Source organism: Mus musculus, chromosome 16, assembly GCF_000001635.26.
Source record: "Mus musculus strain C57BL/6J chromosome 16, GRCm38.p6 C57BL/6J".
NCBI lineage: Eukaryota > Metazoa > Chordata > Mammalia > Rodentia > Muridae > Mus > Mus musculus.
The window spans coordinates 36,623,069-36,641,251 of NC_000082.6; the positions used below are offsets into that span (position 1 = coordinate 36,623,069).

General features: G+C 44.4%; 1 protein-coding gene across 5 annotated transcripts in view; it reads right to left on the reverse strand.

Moving 5' to 3' along the window:
* Cd86 (CD86 antigen) overlaps positions 1–18,183 on the reverse strand; it is a 97,203-nt gene that overhangs the window by 54,113 nt on the left and 24,907 nt on the right. For all 5 annotated transcript variants that reach the window (XR_384517.1, XR_003951744.1, NM_019388.3 and 2 more), the window contains exon 2: positions 5,902–5,951. Coding sequence is in view for 3 of the 5 variants with exons in the window: in NM_019388.3 (NP_062261.3) it covers positions 5,902–5,951 (50 nt within the window). In the remaining 2 variants the exon portion in view is untranslated. The remainder of the gene's footprint in view (positions 1–5,901; positions 5,952–18,183) is intronic.

Sequence of the window (18,183 nt, forward strand, 5' to 3'; positions counted from 1 at the left end):
CTTCTCCTCCCCACGGGGCGAGAAACTACTCTGTAGCCATTCTGAATGGAACTGAAAGTATTTCACATTCCACATGCTTGGTTTGTCATCAGACCCTGATTGTCTTGATTGTACTCTGAACCAAGCAGACATATCTTAGCTGTGACCATATCGGGAAGATTTGACTCAAGGTCTGTTCTTTCCCAGTGCCTTCAGGCCTCCACTGTTATGGTCCCCAGAACTTGGGGCCTCAAAGCAAGTGAACTCCCTAGAATTCCATTGGTGGAAAGCACTGAGAAATCCTCCCTCTTCTAACATGTGGGTTAAAGAAATGCTTTAGACTTAGCTATGACTGATTGTTATGATGCAGCCAGGAGCCAAGGACACAAGAATTCAGCCACATATCTCCCCACTCAGGAACCAGTGATCAAGAATACTGAAGGACCTCTGCAGACAGAAACCCCTGGAGTGTCCCACTTTGTGAGTCTATGACCTCACCAGAATATCAGTCTTCCCTGGTCGGTTACCCCAAACTCATCATCTCTTCTGCATTTTCTTTGCTTGTTACACTCCAAGGTTCTTGTTCTTTCTGTAAACTTCGCCCAAAGCCTTTCTAGGCCCGCTGAAAGTCCCGTTCCATTGTACTAGATCCCACTATAGCTGATCCTCTTCAATAAATATTACCCTCTATGTCCTTTCCATGGAATCTAGTTCTACCCAAAGGACTCCATGTGGCCCACAAGACACTCCTGGCTTCCTCAGCAAGGGCTTTGAGGAGCACCTCTCCACTCAGAGGTGTCTCCTATCTCATGGTTATGAAGTACTAACTATTGGTCACTGTGTCCTCATTCAAGGAGGATTTCGGCATTATATTCAAGGCTCTTCTCTCTAACCAATACTCAACATAACCACCAAGATAATGTAACAGTTTATTCATCAATAACAAGTCTGCCAACAACCTTGTGTCAAAGTTCCTTACTTTATCTACCACAGAGACCTTCACCCACAGACCTGCTCAGCAACCCTCCATTTCCCATGGCACAATCCTGAGCAGTGTCCCAGAGGGCTTAATACCTCAGATCTGACCCCCAGTGTTTACTCTCATTTTCTTCATAGCTGTTCTTCAACTTTGTTGAGATGTTAGCTCTCTTAGACCCCAGTCTTTGATTTCACAGTATTATTCCTCCGAAAGAATACTTTGAGAGGAGAGAATTCTTCTCTGGTTTTGCACAATGTGAATCCTCAACAAGTAGTAACTGTGACCAAGAAACTGGATCATTTTTTACAGTGCTGGAGAGGGAAATTGAATTTTTTTTCATCTTGTTTAATCTTAATTAATTAAAACTTAATGAGTCACATATGGATAGTGGCTATTATACTGGACAGCACACACACACACACACACACACACACACACAAAATAAATCCATAATACAGCTTTTTAACCATTTCTCACCAGTAAAAAGCCACTAAATATATCTCTTGGCCCTGGTAGAAGTTATGCTAAAGAAACTTTTTTCGAATCTACAGATCTGATCTTACAGCTGGGTGGGTAAGTACCCTTACAGGAAATAATCTCACTGAACAGATAGGTAACATTTGAAATTTGTGATAGTCTACTTCTCTAAACACAGCCTCCAGGCTCATCATCCTGTCTCAACAGGTCCCCTCTGCCCTTGCTTTTCTTTTCTGTTCGATTCCCTAGTGAGCAGAGACAGCTTTCTCCCCCTACACGGCTCACTCCTGTCTCTCCTGAAGCTTTTCTGACAAAAGGTGTTACCAGTTTTCATCAAGAAAGCTCTGTGCTCTTTTGGACCTCACCCCATCTGGCCATTGTACCAAAAGTAACATGGCTTTAAACTCCAGTTTACTTGGAATTAACTTCCTCAGTCTGACTTCCTGGTCCATGTGTCTGTTTACTCTGGGATTTATTCTGTATGCCCACTGATTGAACTCTCAGGGATAAGCTACAAGGTGCGTATCTCCAGTCCATAGCCATTAGTCAAGTCCCAGGCACCATATCCGATGGCTTGTTGGATGTTTTCAAGTAGATAGCAAGAGATACACTCTATTTCCTCTTAAATCTGAAAAGGCCCCAAGACAGCAGCTGAACTAATGGCTCTTTGAGTAGATTAAGTTTGAATTGTTAGTTTACCCCAGGTACTTGATTTAGTGTTGGTAGACAATGACAAGAGATAGAGCTAAAAGGAGACCCATGAATGCTATTTTCATGTACCACCCAAGCCAGAACCTACAGAATCTGGGGGAAGAGAGTCCGCCTCTCCACAACACAAGAATCTGAAGCTGTTTAATGTACGTCTTTAAGTGAAGGAAGACTCTCCCACTCCAGGGTTATTGTTGACCAGTGGTGTTGGTCAGGCGAAATAAGAACCCTAAAACCTGGAGATTCAGACAAGAAGAGAACAACTGCCAGATGTCCAACTGGACTAAGCATGGTGGATGCACCTATGGTCATAGCTACTCTAAGGCCAGTCTGGAGCATTCCCAGAGTGAAGGGCCCATGAGATGGCCTAGAAGGTTGTTGTGCAAGCCTGATAAGCCGAGTTTAACCCTCAGGACCCACTTAAAGGTGGAAGAAGAGAACAGACCCCACAGGGTTGTCCTTTGCCAGCCACACTGGTAGCAATTGATCAGGGGCATAACAATGGTATCTAATTTCCAGGCAAAGCATGTGGGAGGTGTAGGGGGCAGGGCAAAACTATTTTGCTCTATGTCTTATGTGTTATCTTAAGTTATCAGCCTTGTAATTCCCCCCCTCCCCCCGTGGATTATTAGTGCCAACTGTGTCTCCTTTCTCTCTTTGGATGCCTGCCCTGGGGTAGGTCTCTACTCCATAGCTCAAGAAGAGGCAGATTCAAATTAGATATATTTTCCATGTTAAAAAAAAGGTGGCTTTTAATTTAATAATACACTCTAAGGCCATTTAGTGTTGTTCATAAGCGCACCTGTGTGGGTCATCTACTAGGCATAGGTACCAATGTCCCCACCCCAAGAAAAGAATTTCTCCCTGTGGTTATCTTGTGCAGATAACCACAGCTTCTGAGAATTTGCATGTGAAACAGCTATGTCCTGCCCAGTGGCCAGTGGTCACAGAACTCCTCCCCATCCTCTGGCTCTTAAATTCTTTCTTCCCCTCTTGTCTCCAGTAATGTTTGCTGAGCCTCTGGGATTAGGGTTGTGGACATAGCAGTTCCATGTATGTGTGTTCAAAGTTGAGAGGCAGATGGGGGGTGGGTTTTTTTTGTGTGGGAATGAGAGGTTGGAGGGGGAAAAATGGGATGGATATAACCAAGATATATTTGTATGCATGTTTGAAACTAAAAAATAAGCTAAAGAAGCATATTTATCAATGATTATACATGATTAAGAGTAAAAAAAAAAATGAAAGGTTAGAAATAGATGCTGACTGTTTTATCATTGCGTTTATTGATGAGTGAAGTATTGGCAGCTTCATTTTCTGGCGGTTGAAGCAGATTGCCTGCCATCTTTATATCTGTTCGTCCCAAGCTATATCCTCTTCCCATACATCCCCTTGCTACAATGAAACCTACTCAGTTTTCACTCAAGATATTTTTTTCTTATGGTTTCAATATCATCGACCCCCTTTTCCGGAGCTAGGAGTTTCCACATGGTTTCAGAGCAGGTCAAAAGAGAAGTGGCACCTGTCCTTGGTTTTGATGGGTTTCTCAGCTCTATCTACTCACTTTCAAAGGGCTGAGCCTGAAAGTTTGGGGACAGGAAAGGTGTCTCAGTCAAGCTGTTACTGAATTATTTGTTTCCAGGACATTTCTCTCCCAGATCATAAAAGCTAAACTTGCCATTCTAACCTGTAGTGCTAAGGCCTAAGGTTTAAGGACAGCTGGGGTGTGGCTTAAGATAAAAGCAGGAAGTGGAAGGAGGCCACACAAGGAGGGGCCAAGCTGAAGCAAAGCTGAGTCATTCAGAAGCAGAGCCACTTGTCATTGCCTCAGGAGGAAGAGCTAGGAGGAATAGCCTGGTAACGCGCATCCATGACCTTCAGCCTGCACTGCTAGGCATGAATCTGGCCTCTCTGTTTAGGAGCTGTGTTGATCTTAGTCAATTACTTAGCTGTCTCAGCACTTTAGGGACCTTGTCTTAAAATGAGGAATAATGATGAAATCTAATGCAGCAAGTTATTGTGGTTTTTAAATGAATTGCTATTTATAAAGTGCTCAGAACTTTATAAGTACCTGAACTAAACACACACACGTACACACAACGTACACACACACAAGTGTAGATGCGCACACATGTATACACCACACACATACACACACAGATGTATACACAAAGGCACACACATGCACACACAGGCAAACATGCATGCAGATACATATATACATGACACACAAACACCACACACACACAGACACGCACAGAGACATGCATGCATGCATGCACACATATTGAGTCACGTCCAGATACATAGACAGACAGAGAGAGAGAGAGAGAACACACAAATGCATACACACATACAAACTATCTTTATGTTCCTCACCTCTGATATTTGTGTGTGTACACATCTCCCCAGGAGCTGAGACTCTGGGTCACTGGCCCTGGCAGGTGAAAGCTGCCATTCTCATCTACGTTGATGAATAGCTAGGTGAACACCTGTAGACATCATCTGGTGGCCTCTGCAAGCCTTGAGTGCTAAGCAGAAAGCACAAATCACAAAAGGACTGTATCTGCTGAGGTCTAAAGGGATATCTCTTCATAATACTCAACTCCTCCTCTTTACCCTGCCAGGGCTAGGGGCAGTGGCCAAGGGACTGTTGTGTGACAATTATAGAGGAGGTGATTTTGTGGCTGAGCTGGTTAGTCAGAGGCCAGGTGGTCAGGGGTGGCCTGCAGCTGCTGCAGGCACACCGGAAGCTCACCTATCCTGTCTGCTGATCACCAAGACTGAGATGGCTTCTCTGTCAGCACTGAGGTAGAGAAAGTGAGTACAGGAAAGAGTGGGCCAGCAGAAACAAAATGGCATTCAGTTGCAGGATGCATGGCAAGGCCTCCAGCCAGCTGTTTATGGGTGCATCCCAGAGAGCAGAGAGCCAGGAAGGGCTGAATTCAGGGAGGCCTCACAGTTCTAAACTTTAGTGAGCTTTTTAGAAAAAATAACACATAATTCAAATGCAAGATGTCACCCAGCAGGAGACAGTGATGTCGGGGGTGGGGGGGAGGCAATCGTAATTAATTGTGGCTATCTTATCCAAATCTTACCAAGTTGTAAGATATGTGATATAGTGCTGAGGTCCTCCTGGGGTCCTTAGGGGTTAGAAAGGGGGAGCCTGTGTGAGGGGGAGCCCTGAAGCATTAGCTTAGTTAACTTTAGCTTGGTACAGTGGCTGGCATGATTAACTGGAGGTCCAGAGTCACAAAGCATGACCAGTATGAGTTAGGGCACAGGCTAAGGAAGAAGGATGTGGTGGTGAGCCAGTATTACAAGAAGAAGCCTTTGAAAGCTGTCAGCAATTTTCTAAGGGCTTGAGAATACTGAAAATGGGGACTGAAAAGACCAGATGTGTGTGTGTGTGTGTGTGTGTGTGTGTGTGTGTGTGTGTGTGTGTGTGTGGAGTCAAGTTAGAGGCTTTACTGTCATGGCTCTCTTTACCCCTCTAAGAGTCCTGGACAGGACACTCCACCTTGTGCTGTGTGTTGAGGTCCTGGGGGTTTGGTTGTAGAGGAGGAAGATGCCCAGACAGCTGGCCATGGTCCTGATCCTTCCGTACTCTCTAGGAAAGCTATTTGCTATGGAGTCTTCGGCAACTCAAGTCAAACGTGAGCAAACCATACCAACAACTCTCAGGCCTGGGCTTTCAGTGCTCTGACTCACTGAATGACAGCAGAAGGACTCCAGGACTTTACACAGAAAAGGGTTCTTACCTGAGATCAGCAAGACTGTCACAAAGATAAGGATTGCCAAGCCCATGGTGCTGGAGTTTAAAAAGACAAGATAAAACTTAGTTAGAAAGTGAGACTGAAAACAATTGTTCACTGAAACATGAACTAGAAAGAGTATTTAAAATTCGTGTAGGTTCCCACATTCACTGAAGTCATTTCTCCCCACCTAGCTCCATACACAGGCCATATTTCCCAGCCTCCTTTGCAGTGAGGCAGGCCATGATACTGGGGGCAGAAAATATGTCTGCTGCTTCTAAACATGGTAACAGCGGTCTCCTTCCTCCTCCCTCTTCCTTCCTCTCTCCCCCTACCTCCTTCCTCCTCCCTTCCCTCTTCTCCCTCCCCACTCCTCTCTCCTTTTCCTTCCCAGACTCAGGAAATCTCAAGAAAAAGTGCAAGGGCTAATACGATGCCCACGTCTCATAAAGGCAGAGACTTAAGTTTCCAGACTGAAGTAGTATAAAACAGCGTTCTCCACCCCTCCACACCCTTCCCATGCTGATCGAGACTGTGACATTAGCCAGAAGTACTTGATGTTAGATGACAAAGCTGTGGGACATTCTATGGTAGAGCAAGGCATTACTTTTGTCTCAACCAATGCAGGGAATATGAGAGAATACCGAGACCCTTGAGTAAAATCGAACTTCCTTTGATTTTCCCGTGGTTTTCAAAGTTTCGCGTGCATGGAAAGTCACCGGGAGAGCGTGCCAAACACTTTCCTGGGCCTCGTGCACAGAGCATCTGGCCATAAGTTGAAATGAAGCCTATGTCTAACTACCTGACATACTCACTTCATCTGTAAGGCATGCTAAAGAAAAAACGTCAGGCAAGACTTTATAATGTCTAGTTTCTTCTTCCTCTCGCTTTCTCTCTGCTTCTCGACTCAACCGCTCGATATAGACCAAAAAGATGTTAGAGCTTACTAGAAGCACAGGATAAAGACCAACATTAGACTGGTGGGGAAACAAATCGATTACCAAAGTTTGGAGCAGATCCCAATACAAGGCCGACGCTAACTGCTTACCCTAGGAATGAACCACCTAGTATTAGGTGACACTCAAATTTGGCTTGCAGCGTTTTAATGGCTAATATAAAAGGGGAAACCTAGCAGGTGGATTACTACTCAGCTTTGTATATAAAAGGAAAGTGGTGCTTTGGGAAGACACACAAGTATTATTCATTCAATAGCAGAAATTTCTCCCTTGGAGGGTGGACTGTCTACAGCCATTCTCCATCCTTCAGGTCGTGTCTGTATACTTCCTTCTTTTCTTATAGTGCTTGGCACAGGGCAGTGGGCTAAAACAGTGTGTGTGTGTGTGTGTGTGTGTGTGTGTGTGTGTGTATTTGTGTGTGTGCTTTAATCCTTCGAGACGGTAATTTTTTTTAATTAAGAATTTTTAGAGATTATATCTGAACATAACATGAAAATGCTAAAGTAAAGCTGAGTCTTGGACATGGTAGCAGATGCATTTTAATCCCAGCACTTGGGAGGCAGAGGTAAATGTTCATCTATCTCAGTGAATCCTAGGCCAGGCTAGTGAGCTTTAAGCCAACAAGGGTACATAGTAAGACCTTGGTTTTTTGTTTGTTTGTTTGTTTGATTGTTTGATTGTTTAAAGTAATGGTGAGGTATCAGTTAATTCTTCTGTTGTTGCAACAAAATATCTGATAAAACAACATAAGGAAGGGAGGGAAGGCTTGTTTTGGCTTACAGGTTTGGGTGCAGCCCATAATTTCAGGGACATCATGGGGTGGGGGCAGGGGTGGGAGGCACCCAGCCTCATTGTACCCTCAGTTCAGAAAGCAGAGGAAGATGCTGGTACTCATCTTGCCTTCCCATTTTTATTCAGCCTGAGACCCCAACCCACGCAATGATGCAGGCTGCATTGAAGATGGCTTGAAATAACCCAGTCACTTACAACATCCCAGAATTCTAGATTGGTGATTCAAGTTGGCAGCCATTATTAGCTATCAGAGTGACAAATAGTTGAAAGCCAGGATCCCTATGGACTCTGGTCCCTGGCCATCTAACTTTCTTCCAAAGTGTGCCTGGAATGACCAGTTACCTATTTCAGTTTCTTGCCTTCACTTATTTTAGACAAAATACAACAAAGTAATAACTCAGATCCACATGTATTAGCGTTTGATTTTAAAACACAAATAGAAGCATTCAATACATACTTTTACATAGATGCTACCAGCTTAGGGATTATTTTATATCCATAATAATTAGCACTATCATATTAGCAGTTGCATACTATTCTGCTGTAATCTACTTGATGCAAATAGCCTGATTAGTTGCTCCTAATTTTCTGTTGTAAAGAAAAACCCAAATTATATTCTGCCTCATACCTGCAGGAGCTGGCCACTTCTCAGAAGGAGAATCTCTTGACCAAGAGCTGACGAGTAATGGAATTTTAGTTTTCACAGATACAGAAAGATTTTCCTCCACAATTATACGTTAAAACTTCCACCGACAGGAGACTACTTACTTTCACATGTTTTGGGGGGGGAATGTTTTCAAATTTGTGAATTTTTGATCTGTACCATTTAAAGATTAAAATGACGCTTCATTATACATTTTTGACAGTGCTTGGAATTGAGCCCAGGGCCTTGCGCTAGCCAGGCAAGTGCCCCACTGACTGAATTCCTCAACCCTCTCATCGTAGTTTTTTTAAATATGGTAAAATACATACAATGTTTACTAGACTGATCATTTCCAAACATGCAGCAGCACATGAAAGATTTGCATTGTGCAACCATCAACATCACAGTATCCCCAAGTCTTCTCACATTGCAAGATGGAAACTCTGGACTCAGTCAACAGCGATCGTTCCTCATTTTTCCTTCCTGCCCCCCACTCCCCACCCCGGTCTCAGAAACCACCTTCTGTCTCCATGGACCTGAGTTCTTTAGATGGAAGTGGAATCTTACAGTATTTAGCTTTCTGTGGTGGGTTTGCTTCACTTAGCGCTGCCTTAGGGGCCCATCCTCATTGTAGGACCTGCTGGGATCCCTGCTCTTCTGAAGATGCTCACACCGGGTTCAGCGTCTGTGCCCATCTGCAGAGGGCTGCTTGAATTATGTACATCTTTTTAGTGCCGTGAAGACTGCTGCTGTGAACATGAGGTGTACGAATTTCTCCCCAGTTTTCTGCTTTCACTTCTTTTAGATACAAACCAAGAAGTGGAAGAGTAGGTCATATGGAGATTCTATTTTAAACCCTCTGAGGAACCACTGTCCACCAGAACTTCACATTCCCATCAAAGGCAACCAATAACGGATTTCTCCATATCCTGGGCGACATTTTTTTTTTTTCTGATTTGCTTTTCAAAGTCTAAGCCACATCTGGTAGGTGGTTTCCACTGTTATTTCAAAACAAATTTCTCTTATGAATCTGAGTATCCTGCCACATGATTAATACGTTTGTATTCTTACGCCACGTATTCGTCACACAGCCCTCTCCGCCCCACCTCCCCGCATCCTGTCTTGAGTCTGACTTTCTCTTGTTAAACTGTAGAAGCTCTTTTTTTTTTTCCCATATAGAAATTTAGCAGTTTGTGATAATGTTACAAGTAAGTTCAGCTGCCAAAATATTAGATGTTTGGTGTGAGAACCAAATGTCTAGCTCCCAGTAGCTTTCTCCCTCTCTCCCAGTAACTGTAATGGATGTTAGGGTTTAGCATTGTCAGTTGAGCTATAGCAGACATGGCACGTGGGCAGAGCCTGGGGACCCTTGCCTATTTTGTCACAGTAAGTCACTCACAGTATCCTATTTATCATGGATCTGAAGGCTGGGGCCTTGTTAGGTCTGAATTCCTCCCTAAATATAGGAGTCTGTATAATACCTGAAAAGTCAACACACTGGATCTAATCAGAGAACTTTTCCCCACCTGACATGTCAAACACACGAGGTCTCCAAATCAAATGACCCTATGCTATAAACTTAATTGATTAGTTTAACTCAGGTAATCACATGGAACCATTACGGCAGCGTTCTCAATCTGTGGGTTGTGACCCCTTTGTGGGACTAATGACCCTTTCACAGGGCTGCTGAAGAGCATCAGAAATATCAGATGTTTACTTACGATTCATTGCAGTGCCAACATTACAGTTATGAAACAGCAATGAAAACAATTGTATGGTTGGGGGTCACCACAGCTTGTATTAAGGGGTCTCAGCATTAGGAAGGTTGAGAGCCCCTGCATAATAGCCTTCCAAAATCTCGAACAAATAGTCCCTGAAACTCACTGGGTGGGGCAAACTCTGGCCCTGCCCAGGAAGTCCATACTGTTGCAAACTTCTCTGTTTGGAAACTTGTCTTTCCCTGATTAGAAACATCAGCCTCCTTCACTACTTCTGAGTTGACTGATACCAGCTTTGTGAGTATTTTGCTTTGTTTTGTTTGTTTGTTTTTTGTTTGTGTGTGCGTGTGTGTGTGTGTGTGTGTGTGTGTGTGTGTGTGTGTGTGTGTTTGCAGGGTAAGGATTTGAGAGAGGGTCTTGCTCTATAGCTCAGGTTTGTCTCAAATGCATGATCCCTGAAACTACCCACAGTAAGCCAGGCTTCAGCAAAAGCCATTTAGGAGCTTGAGGATGGCAAAGTTCTACACCTCACACTTTGGCCTTGCCAGACAGTCCCAGTTCCCTAGAGGAGCATCACGAATGCTCACAAGGAGACTGCATACCAGCCTGGCAGACACTCCATTGCCCGTTCCTAAAACACGGACACAACCTTCCTTTAGAAATTGTGTGTGTGTGTGTGTGTGTGTGTGTGTGTGTGTGTGTGTGTGAGGAAGCTAGCTTCTCCACTCTTGTTGGCTCAGAACAGAGCTGTCACTTCCCCAGGAATGAACCGTCCCCCAAACTCCAAACACCAGCAAGGCTTTTACCAGATGGCCCAAGAAATGGAAATTCTTACTATCAGAGCGGGTGTTCAGCAGACGCAATGGGAGAGGAAAGAACCTAAGAATTTATGGGGGGATTCTCTGACAGATTTCTGTCACTAGAAGCAGAATCGGGTCTGAGGGGTGGGTGAGCTAGCGAAAAGCCTAAAAAGGAAGACTGTTCACACAAGAAGAGTTGTTTGCCAAAATTTTGGTAGTATCTTTAATAAAGATGTTTGTCTTCAGCATCCAAAAACGAAGAGGAGGAGGAGGGGGAGGGGGATGGGGGGGAGGAGTTACAGTCTAGAAAGCAAAGTGCCCGGTAATACCATCTTCGCTGACTTTATATACACTCTTACACAAGTAAGAGTGGTGGGGTGAATGACCAAGCACCCTGGTTTCTGATGTCTGGGTGAGATTGTTAACCCCCATAATACAGATGAAGAACCAGTTTCAAAGGGTGAAGATATGTTCAAGGCCATGAAACTGGTAATAGCAGAACTGAGATTCAAACTGATCCAACTTTACTGATTTTTCTTTAACACAATGCCAACCAGATTCAGTAGTGCATGGGCAGCAAGCAAAGAGATTCCAAATCTGCCCACTGGCAGGATAAGAGGAGACAGGGCACTACCAGAACATACCCTAAAATCATTACAGGACCCTTGGGAGACCCTGAGGTGGGGTAGAATGGGGTCAAAGCCTCCATTTGCATCATGGGAGGTTTTGTTCTAGTAGGCAAATCATTCCACAGATGCTGCTTGAGCACCTACTATGTGCCAGGTAGAACACTACCCTGTTCCACACCTCACAGGCAACAGGCTTTAGCGTAGGCACTGGGATCTAGCTGAGGCAGAAGAGGGGAGATGAGGTGGCACAAAGGACCACGCTGTTCTGAAAGAGAAAGTGGGAGAATGGTTCCCTGGGAGCAATCAGGAGGCCATCAATGGAAAAGACTTTGCCCTGAACTTAGCGGTAACCAGGTAGTAGGAAAATGCTACTAAGAGGAGCATTGTCTCAGCTAGGTTGCTCATTCACTGTCTTAAAGGCAAATATTTACTGAGTATTTTCAGCATTAAAGTTCTTCTAGAGGTCTAGGGAGATGTAAAGATACATAGGCCTGGATCCTTCAAATAGCACTAAAAAGAAAGGCAGGGTGTCCAGGAATAAGTCAAGCTGGAAAACACCGTGGAGAGCCGCAGCACTTAGCTCCTCCCGAGGTGTACGGTGTTCTTGCTAGGAGCAAATCAGCAGATGGCATGGCCACTAGAGGAAGGACCCAATCCGGTCGCGCAAGCGCACTAGGGCCTGGTCGCTCCTCTATGTCTGTACATACTTACGGCTCAACAAGCCTACTGTGGGTGGATCCATCTGCTGGCAGAGGGACATAGATCCCAAGAACACTCCTTGCTGGAGCCTCTGTTGGCCTCTACTGCGCCATAAAGTACTGGGGTTCTTCACAGAGTCCCAAAAGCTAAAGGCGCATGCTAACAGCAGCTAGTGTTATCGTTGAGACGCTGAGAGGAAAAGGGTGGGGCTGTTTCCTTTCATCTGAAGTTTCTGAACTGTGAAGGATAGGCATCGCTTGGGATCCTGTGCTTTCGACTGTTAACAAGGCTCCGGCACAATGACGCGCTTGAGAACAGTGCGCAATCACTGCCGTCAAGGTTCGGGTGGTGCTGTGTTCATTCACGCTTCAACAGACATTCATTGAGCCAGACACTCTGCTCAGTGCTGGGGACAGAGAGATGAGCAAAGTCAGAGATGGCTTTGCTTAGTACAGCTGCTTAGTTTGGCCAAGGAGCAAAATAACTGTCAATTAAACATAAACAAATATAAAATTTTTACAATGAAGAGTGCTACCAAGAGGTCTGCGTGGTGCTGAAGAAAGTTTTCATGTGACTCGTCTAAAGTGCTATTTGAAGGATAAAGTGGCAGCTTCAGTATTGCCACCTGTGTCCTGATACCCTCCCACAAAGAGGTGGAGTCTAATCACTTCTCCTGACTCCAAGGTTGGCCCTTAACTAACTTAGGATGAAGCATTAAAAATGTTCTGAAACTTCTGAGACACAAAAAGCCTTCCCACCCTACATGACCTTCTAAAAATGTATTTTTCTAAGGATTGAGCCCACCGTGTAAGATATTCCTCTGTCCTGCCATCACAGTGCCAGAGCTCCCATGTGTAAGTTTAGGTCAAAAGTCCTAGCTCAGCGTAGCCTGCTAAGCTACCAGCATCTGCTAAGCTACCAGACAAATGCCATCCACTCATGGCAGTCAAATCAGGCCCTTGTTACCACAGAGAATGGGAGAATCCCCCTGAGGCCAAATTCTGAACCCCAGAACTGTATGAGTGAAATGGTCCAGCCTTGCCTCTAGGAACGTTTGTAATGTACATCTAAAGGAAACAGAGCCAGAGGCACTAACCAGGCGAAGGGCTGGGAGGGGTGACAAGGTAGAAAGGTTCTGAGCCAAAGTAATATCACATACAAAGGCACTGGGGCAGGGGGAAGATTTGAGAGTATCTGTGGTTGACATGCAGGTGAGTGAGAGACAAGGCAGAAGAGCTCAGCATGGGCCAGAACACACTTGCCTTGTGGGTTAGTTAAAGATTTTGTTCTTTATTATGACTAAAGTAATAATAGCAGAGTGACATAATCAAAATTCTACATCAAAAAAGATTTGTTTTTGTTATAACATTTGAGTATCAGAGAAGCCAGAAAGATTCGAGAAGCCTGTCTCACAGTGAGTGTTTGAGTGAAAGTGATGGCTAGTTGATCTGTGGTGGTTTAAAAAAAAAAAAAGTAGAAGTGGATTAATCAAGAGATAAGACTACAACCAATGGGCTATGCTGATGGATTAATATCATGACCAAGGGTTAGTTCATTCATTCATTTATTCATTCATTCATTGAGCAGTTGAATCATTCTTAGCATATCTGTCTGGGTGTCCTAGTTTGTCTTTTACTGCTGTGATAAAAGGCACAAGAAAAAGCAATGTAGGGAGGGAAGGGTTCGTTTGGTTTACATGTCACAATCACAGGCTGTCATAGAGGGAAGTAAGGACAAACAGGAACCCCGAGCAAGGCAAACGTGAGGCAGGGGCATGGGAGGACACTGCTTCATGGCTTACTCCTCAGGCTCTCATTTCTTACTCCCCAGCACCACCTCCCACAATTGGATGGACCCTCCCACATCAATCACTAGTCTAGAAAGTGCTCCCACACACTTGCATACAGGCCAATTTAAGGGACCCAGTTTCTCACTCAGATGACCCAGTTCGTGTCAAGTTGACCAAAACCTAACAAGAGCTCTGGGTACTATGGGACTCTCCATTTTTTTTATTGTTGTTGTTGTTTTATTTTCACACATTTATTAAAACTGTAAATGAAAGCAATAGAAAACACCATTCATTTCAAATATGCAAATGACTTAATAATTAACCTAAAGCTAGTCAAGCAAATATTCATGAAACCTAAGGAGAGATAGGAATACGACCAGCCCTGTAAGGGTTAGCTTGGGTTTTAAGATAACGACTGTGTAAGTGGAGTAACAGAACTAGAGAAATACCTTATGCATAACAAACTATGCCGTATTAGTGTGACATAATAGCCATCAACATTAATTTGGTCCTTCTCTTTGGAGGCAGAGGACGATGGAGATAGCACTCAGGGCCTGAGGCACACTAGTCAAGTATCCCACCACTGAGCCACACCCCAAGCCACATTAATTCTGTCTTAACTAGCATCTGTCCCGCCGTCATCTGTGATGATCAGACCACATCACTGTGACCTCTTGTACAGCAAGGTGAGGGTTGGACTTGAGTGACAGTGACAGAAGTGGAGCTTATCAAGTGAAAGGCAGCACGGTTCACTAGAGGATGATGGGAAAATATGAAATGAGGAACACTGAAAAGACCCAGGTAAACAAACCTGAAAGAGAGAGGGCTGCAGATCTGTGAGAGCCAAGGGCAGAGAGTGAGAGCTCCCCCAGAAGAGAGGGGGGGACGCTGCTGCTGAAGGACACACAGCTCCGCTAGAAGTCACAGGGAGCCAGATTTCAGCTCCAGGGAAAGAACTTGTAACAGCCACAACCAGAGTCTGGACTTCTGACCTATATGCACCCCACCAGCTGAACAGCTCAAGTAAAACCTAGGCTGATGATATGGAATAGACCTTTTAAGGAGGAGATTCTTGAATTGCTGTGTGGTTGAGCGCTATAACTTTAAAATCCCACAACCAAGCGTCTCATCACAGTCCTGGGAAAAGGCAAAGGTAAAAGATGGTCCCTGGCATCCCGTCTCCCTCTGTCCCACCCGAGCCCTTCTTTTTTTTTTGTTTTTTGTTTTGTTTTTTTTTTTTTAGTTTAACACAACTGGCAGTATGGTGTCTTCTTGTCTTCTGAGGATGTTCCCAACTACAGAGAGACCATGAGCTGACTACCAGTGATCTTCCACGAGTCAAGGGCAAGAGCAAGCACTCCTACCTACAGTCATCCTAGCCCCGCTCCCCAATAAAGACAATGGCAGTTTTAGAACTGGGCCAGGACAGTGGCTGGTTTCAGAGCCAGACAACTGAGTGGCTGCTGGAGACAGTTTCTGTCTGGGCAGATGAAACCCTCCCTACGTAGTGTTGGCTCTGGCCACTCATTCTGAGACTTTTGCCCATGAGGGTTTTAGGCTGAGCCACCGCACTGTTCAAGAATTCTCCTCTGAGAGTCGATCTCTTCCTTTACCATCAACAACCGTTAATTTCCAACTTGATATGGCTGGCACCTGCTTTGACTGTGAAAGGCTTTTCAAGCTTCCAGTAACTCTTTCCTCCAAGACAGTCTATGACGTGGTCCTCACTCTATGACACCCTACACATCTGCCTAACATAAATCAAAGAGGCTCCGTCAGCAAGTCACTTTTAAATGCCGATGACTTCACACGACTAAATGTTACAATTACAGTCTTCATACACACACACACACACACACACACACACACACGTAATCCTGAGTTCAATGATCAAAGTTTTTTTTTTTTGGTATAATATTCTTTGAGAATTTTTTTTTTTTACTCAAATTGTTCGTTCTGCAGTGCCAGGAATGGAGCCTAGGGCTTGTACAACAAGCTAACATTGAACAACACCTCCAGCCCAATCTCTTGTTGTTAATTGATATATAATGGTTGCATATGTTTTATAATATGTACATTATAAATACAATGTAGTACTGTAAAACACTTATACAAGAAGTGATGATCAGATCCTGAGAAGTCTTACAACTATCACTTCAAATCTTCGTCATTTCTTCATCTTAGGAACATTTATGCTTAATGTTCTATGACTTTCATAGTTCTGAGATACAAACAAATAGAATCACTTTAGAATACATTTGAAATATTTATTGTTTTCTATTTGGGTGCTTTACCTGCATGTAAGTCTGTGCAACACATGTATGCAGTACTCTCAAAAGCCAGAAGAGGGTGTCAGATTCCCCAAAACTGTAGTTACAGGCAGTTGTTAGCTACAGTGTTGGTGCTGGGAACAGAACTAAGGTCTTCTAGAAGAGCAGACAGTGCTCCTATTCCCTTAGCCCCAAAATTAATCCTTTCAGCCCACAGAATAGCCTTTAAGGAGACTTGGAAATGAAGGGATAACCAAATCCTTCATAGCAAGTTTTTATTTGTTTGTTTGTTTGTTTGTTTGTTTATCTGACTGAACTTGGAGAAAGTCTAGACTAGACAAGTAATGGGAAATTCATTTCTGTAAATAGTGCAAGAGAGCTTATCAAGGCTGGAAAGTCAGATAAGAAATTTGCATCTGGTTCAATAAATTGGAAGTTTGGAATTAATGTCTCGGAAAGGAAAGACAAACAAACAACCACAAAAAAAAACCAATGCAGAAAGCTTAAGATAATAGCCCATCCGTGGCCAGGCAAGAGTGAGTGACACTATCAGGATGACTGGAGACCCATGAGGCTAATAGTCAAAGGCTCAGGGACCAGAAAGAGGAGGGAAGGAAACCAGAGGAGGAACTGTGGGGCGTTTGGAAGGAGCCGAGTACACAGGATGCTCACTGAGACTCAAATGCTTCCTGGTTTCTGGCGGGCACTGGAGATGGAGTCCATTGGCTATGGCCAATCGTCACTCAGTCTGAGCTCTGCTTCCTCTCGCCCCGCCCCACCCCCAGCCGTGTCTCCTACCATACCCTAGTCATCTCTGAGACTCTCATATCCCCTTGGAGCAAATCCCCTTTGGCTCTTTTCTTGCCTGCGTTTTGTTTTCTGTTCTTTAGCTGTTGTTTTCTGCACTCGTTCGGGAACAGAGTATGCCCACACATGAGGAATATTAGCGGATTCACAAATAGCAAAGGAGTGTTTTCACTCCCTTTTGCTATAACTAAACTCCTAAAACGTAGGTTACTCCCCCTCTTTGACCCAGATGGAGCACAGCAGCATCATTTAGCTTCTCCTGTCCCCTAACAGTAGATTGAGCATAGGACAGATACTCAGCTCTCTTAGCCAAATCTACAATCGGGCTTCTTTGAGCTGACGATTATTTTCCCCTTTAAAGTATTAATGGTTTTTCAAAGCCAGCTTTCCGTTTTTACCAAAAAGTACCCAAAGGTGAACTCACGACCCAGGTATCTCCCTAGGTCTCTGCCCTGCCACTCACGAGCTCTACCTTTCGGGAATAAGAGTCACAAGATTCACCCAAAGGCAACGGCCCATCCTGGTGCCCAGGGCAGCCCCTTTCTCTTTGTCTCAGAACTAAAACCATGGTCACACAGAAAAACCAGTGTTGTCAGGGCATAATTTATGGGACAGCCCCTTCTCTCTTTACTGAGCACCATGATATTCTCCAGTGTCATTCAGTTTTGGGATTCCCTATTAATCATCCCTTGAACCAAGGCAGGTTTTGAAAGCCCCCATAAGATGCAAGTGCTGTGTGGAAGAGAAAAAAAAAAAGAATATGCTTTTAACTCTCAGGAATTATATTCTTATATTCACGTTAACAGAACATGAAACTCAGAAGGGAACTGCATGGTGTGCTAGATAAGGAATGGGAGGGATACTTAGAGTGATTCAGGTCTCAAGACCTTGGCGGGGAAATACTATGCACTCAAAGTACATTTTGTCTTCCTCTTCTCCTGTTGAAAATGGCATCTCTTTCCCAGCCTCATTCTAAGGGCATCCAACATGCCATTCAGAAACAACTTTCTACAAGAGAATAGAGAGGTCACGGGTCTGCTGAAAAGCTGTGTGCCTGAGCTGTGGTCCCATCCTTCTCCCCTCGTGCCCTAAGACTTTGCCTGGCCCTGAAATGTGATTGGCCAGCACTTGCAGGAGTTGCCAAAGTCTTCCTGGGAGCTTCCCCTTTCCTGCGGGCCTGTGTCA